General features: G+C 50.2%; 1 protein-coding gene across 1 annotated transcript in view; it reads right to left on the minus strand.

Moving 5' to 3' along the window:
* LOC113215373 (scavenger receptor class F member 2-like) overlaps positions 1-4,531 on the minus strand; it is a 14,955-nt gene extending 10,424 nt beyond the window's left edge. Inside the window, exon 1 of the mRNA XM_052277683.1 lies at positions 4,453-4,531. Within this exon, the coding sequence (XP_052133643.1) occupies positions 4,453-4,495 (43 nt within the window). The 5' untranslated portion in view covers positions 4,496-4,531. The remainder of the gene's footprint in view (positions 1-4,452) is intronic.
* Positions 4,532-5,679: the final 1,148 nt, after the last annotated feature.

Raw genomic sequence — 5,679 nt, forward strand, 5'->3', positions numbered from 1 at the left:
ACGGGACTGCCTGCCCCTCAGGCGCCTGCCTATGCGTGGGTAGGCAATGCCGCACGACACCCGAGTGCGACGGGACTGCCTGCCCCTCAGGCGCCCGCCCCAGTTATTCGGCTTAAGCATTCCGGACGACAGGAGAACCCCGACATGTGACGCCTCGATAACTGCCGACTGTCACCCGTCATCGACGTTTCTCCCATAAATCAGACCCTGAGGGGGGTTTGGGTTAACCTTGCGTAATACCTGTACACCTAACCTTTAGGTACATTACACGGTTTTACGCAAACTGTAATTCCAAAAAACTATCAGAATAGGCTTAAAAATGGCAAATTGTTAGATGTAATACCGGCGGCGTGATATCTCGTTATAAAGTGCAATACGGAGCACTCTGTACACGTTTTCTTGAAGTGAACCCCCCTCGGCAGACGCAGACACCCAAGACAACCACAACCACGTATCTCGACGCAGCCGAGTACTGCTGTCACTTATTTTTCTTCTCTTGACTTGTCCATCTTTAGAGCATCAAGGTTTACACTACTGTCCGTGACTCTTTATCCCAGTGGCATTTGAAATATTTGAGACTCAATTTCACCCAGGCGTATCCGCATCCCCTCATAGATTACTACCACCCGCCGCCGCATGCCTTGTGCGGGAACACCACGCCGACACCTCTCCCGGCTCCGCGACGGCTTTCCTGCGCAAACCCGGCACATCCTCCTATTTAACTATTAAAACGCCATCAGCCGCATTACCCAACGGATGTCGCGGGGCCGCGCCCGAACCCGGATGGCTGTGCGGCTCCCCGGGGCGGGCGGCGACCCGGGCGCGTCTGCGGTGCGCAGGGCGGCGACGACGGCGGTCCCAGGAGGACCCCGCGGCCGCCGCGTCGCCCTGATGAAGCCGTAATATTATATCAAAACCCATAAAACGGCATTTCAGCGGGAGAGTTTCCTCAGCGACGTGGGGCCTTTTTGGAGTCTCATCGAGATGAAGGCCGCCCGCGAAGCGAGATAGCAACGGTGCCGTCCACTGTGAAAAATTTCCTCGTAAAGTTACGACATTTCTTGTAATTTTGAATTACAAAATAATGTTGTAAATTTACGGCGAACCAGTTTTGCTCCTCGATTTATTTTAAGTCGATAGAAAGTGATTGTAATTTTACAACCCTAAGTTGTAATTTTACGGGCTCACATCATGGAAAATTTTCCTGTAAACTTACGAGTATTTTTCGCAGTGTCTGTCTCTTGGGCTTGGGGGCAGGGGAAAAAATCCTCTCATTTGTAAGGAATTAGACGGAATTAGAGAATATGTTTTTATTTTGCACGACCCTCTACAAAACTTTAACTTTGGAAGCCCTGCTTCTTCTACGCTTCTAAAAAACTTTACGTCGTTTTGTCTATGCCAGAGCCCTTCCAGGATCCTTTCAGCAAGATCGTAGAGAGATACTAATAGATATTATTGGCCTCACTATCGACTATCGACCCCTTTTCTTTCATACCTCCGGTGGTCAATTTCGACCTGGGCGTTGAAACGATGTTTTTTCGGCAAGTCATTTTTGGTTTGGCTGTATGGGGCCTGTGCTTCGACCAAGGCTTGTGTGTAGGCCATGGCAGACCAGCCAGCTGAGACCCATCACCTCCTGTGCATGATGTGATGACCCCACCCGACACCTCTCACTGGTGCAACCATATGCAGCATACGCACATATCTTTTATTTTGTTCTTTGATTCGTGAATACTTGCGTCCCCCCCCCTCTCTCTCTCTCTCTCTCTCTCTCTCTCTCTCTCTCTCTCTCTCTCCCTCTCTTATGCTTACTTGTTCTCCTCCTCTTAATGCTCTTCCAATAATTTCTCTCTCGCGCCAAGATTTTTTTAAACCGCCGGCGCTCTCCGCGCACGCCGCTGACAAAGAAACGGACGCCCACCAAACGATCATCGTTAGCAGACTTACTGGGACACCAAATCATCCTCACGCCCCACCCCGCCCCGCCCCGCCCCGCCGCATGCGGGTCGACCAATGCCGCACGATGATATGGCGCAATGGCCGGACCGGGCCCCCAGAGAGAGGAGAGTTTGAAGCGCGTCGCCGCGCCGCCACGAGCTGGAATTTATGGAACGAGTCTCGATCGCTCTCCTCTAGAGTATCGGGCCGACTGCAGGCCCCGACTGGAGTCTCCGCCGGAGGATGAGCGCTCGCCCGCCATAGGACCGGCTCGGTTATTGTTATGACTGCATCGGAGTGTGGACACTGTTCGCGAAAGATCTCTGCTTAAAGAGAACCAAACCAACCCCGTTCTGTTATTGCGTCTCCATAAGGGACACTGTTAAATTCCTACAAAGCATTTGCTTTGCAGAGCTGCGAAGTATTTTGCTCCTTTGTAACTACGAAGCATTTACTTTGCAATTACAAAGTGATGCTTTGCAATTGCAAAGCAATGAAAACGCTGCAAAGCATCGCTTTGCAATTGCAAAGTGTCACTTCGTAATTGCAAAGCATCACGTTGTAATTGCGAAGTAAATGCTTCGTAGTTACAAAGGAGCAAAATACTTCGCAGGCTTTTAACAGTGGATCATCCGGAGAGTTCGTCCTCCATTTGTCGTTACGAAACTGCCAAAGTTTAGCCAATTTCAAGCTCCCATAGCGCCCGAGGGGTCCCCCACTTCCAAAATAGTTGTACAACGAGTTGGCGTGTTGACGAGTTAGTTGCCGCGAGTTAGGCACGAGTTGGAATCAATTTTTTGAGAGTTTTGCGCTATTTTTTTGAAAATTTAGCGCGAGTTTTCGCAAATTTTCGTGAGTTGGCGCGAGTTCTCGTGAGTTGTTGCGAGGTTGATTCGAGTTCGACGCGAGTTGGGCGCGGGCAGGTGTACAACGAGTTGTCTAGTGGGGGACCCCTAGATAGCGCCTGATAGGTAGGCAACGCTTTTCCTGCTGTGCATGAGTGTGCTGCGGGGCGGCCTACCCTGAGACTCGCAGGCGACGAGCTCCCGGTAATTTACCGAATAAATCTGAGAGAAAAAAACACTTTCTGCACGATCCCTAAATGACGAGGTCGCTTTTCGGGCGGTCCCCTGTGGCTGTCTCTCTAGAAGGTAAACGTTAACGTTCCCTGTTGTAGTAAGGATTGCCGGCAGTTGTTCGTTTTGTTAAAGATTACTGACTGCCGTTCCAGTTTTGAATCCAGTTTTTATCAAAATTTTCGTTCACTGGTTTTATTTTTATCTCATCAGTACACAAATTATAAATGGTGTAGATTTGCAACATGGAACAACGGTTAGCAAGTTTGTCCCTACAAACCAATCGAACATGTTTTCTTGCGTGTGTCAATTTAAATTTGATGAGTTTTGTGTTTTTAAATGTTAAAATTTTACAGTAGCGAGGAAATGTAGAGTAAGTGAGAGATTTTTAAAAGCTCGTCAAAAGAAACGTGTCAACACATTCGGAAAAGTGATCACCGACACCTGTCCATAGAGCATCGCGGGGTTTGGAAACGGCCCGACCGCCCCTCCTCCGTCACCCGCGAGGAATGCCGCTCAGTCGATACAGACTCTGGGCGAGGGGGAAATCACTAGGGTTCGTAGCGTACGGACTATTTCGTGGTATTTCTCCTACCAATTCGGTTATTTCTCCTGCCATTTCGGCTATTTCCCGCCTATTTCGGATTATTTCAGGCTATTTCGCGCTATTTCGGAGTATTTCATGGGTATTTCGCGACTATTTCACCGACTATTTCGCGTCTATTTCGTCTTAATTTCGCTCTATTTCGCCTTTATTTCGCCTTTATTTCGGACTATTTCGGGGGAAGGTGTACGAACTATTTCGCAAGTGATTTCCCCCTCGACTCTGGGGACCTGCCCTGCCTGGCCCGGCTTGTGTCACTTTCCGTTTCTGTCAGACTGACGCAAGTCCCGAGGCCGCGTCGTCGAGATACGTCCACCCGGCCCGGCCGCGGCAGACGGTAGCAAGCGGTGTGTATCGGCTGGTAGCGGAGTCGGCTCCCTCAGCACCAATAGCATCATTATCACTTCAGCCGAACACCCACCGACTCCCGGTCCTCGCGGCCAGCGACACGGCGCAACGGACGACTGTCCAGTCCATTGGCTTTCCGTGTCCCACTCGAAACGCAGAGGCCGCTCAGCACTCCAGAGGGCTTTGTCACTGTGCGGAATTCTTGTAAAGGTTGCAGGAAAATTTTGAACGATAACCTTCAGAATATTTTGCAAATCGAAAATACAAAATATGTTGTAAATTCAAGAAGAAGATATTTTTCACAAATGTTCATCCCTCTTTAAATGCCAATAAAATTTAGCATTCTTTTCGAGATCTCCTACTGACGGCCTCTTTTTGACCTCTTTAGAAATGCCGAAATTTTATTTAACGATTACTACCGTCGACTGAATGTGATGCGTTTCGATTTTTTGCAGAGACGATGATGAGATGTGTTTTGATACTCACATGACGCGAGGGCCGCGCCCAGGACCAGGCTGCCGAGCCTCATGGTGGCGGCGAGGGATCAACTCTCCATGGGAGCGTCCTGCCAACAACAACAACAGGATGAGCAACGCAGCAAACAAAAACAATAAAATACGCTCGCGGACGAGTGGGAGATGTCGTATTATATAGACTCGCCCACCCACACAAAGCCGTCCCTCAAAAGCCAAAGCGAGGTGGTGGCGGCCCTCCCACTGACCGAGTTTGTCCTCGGCTTTCCCATACGCGGCTCTCTCTGCCTCCTCTATGGGCCAGCAGGAGCGCGGGCGCATCCCCGGACCACTTAACGGTGTCGGGGGGATGAAAGAGTGCGACAAGGACGGCACGATAGGGTATCGTTTATTAGCCCGTCTCCGTCGCGCCTACGGTAAGCCCCCATCTCACTCACTCTCACGCCACCGGCCGGCCATTCATCAGGTCGGACAGCGCTGGAGATGACGGACGGCCGTGGTCACTTACGCCGACAGGCATAGTCGGGCACAGCCGGGCACAGCCGGGCACAGACAGGCATAGTCGGGCACAGCCGGGCAGCTTCATGCGTACGTATGCACCGTAAAATATAAATTAAAAAAAACAAACTGATCGTTTAAAGGAGAAGACCATGCAAAGTAAATTTGATTATCTTTTTTTTTATTTTTTGAATAACTTAATGAAGACGATGTTTTCTTACGCCGCCGCTTGGCTCACCCCGAACAATTTATGGCGAGAAAGTCACTGAGAGTTCACGCAGCTCCAATGCAGCAGAGGCGCAATATTTAAATCCCGCCGCCTGCAGTGCGCCGCCGCCGCCGCTGCTGCTACTCTGTCGACACTAACACACGAGTAAACACGTTCGTAAGCTTCGTGTTTTACAATCGGGGCGTTTTTATATCACGCACATCCCGCACACACACGCACGAAAACACACACACACACACACACACACACACACACTCGCACACGCACATGCACTCGCTCACTTTGCGCTGTGCGCACGGCTGGTTGGCCAGCAGCCCCAACGTATGCTAATGGTGAGCACGTGTGGTAGACCCAAGGTGCCTATATGCGACTTCACACACACACACACACACACACACACACACACACACACACACACACACATCGAGTATGTCTATCCTTATTTTTTTGCACTCCCCCCCTTGCAATGATAATTATAGTACTAAACGTTTGGCCACGCGAGACAGATTTGTG

This window comes from Frankliniella occidentalis, unplaced genomic scaffold (assembly GCF_000697945.3).
Source record: "Frankliniella occidentalis isolate FOCC.00 unplaced genomic scaffold, Focc_3.1 Scaffold11, whole genome shotgun sequence".
Classification (NCBI taxonomy): domain Eukaryota; kingdom Metazoa; phylum Arthropoda; class Insecta; order Thysanoptera; family Thripidae; genus Frankliniella; species Frankliniella occidentalis.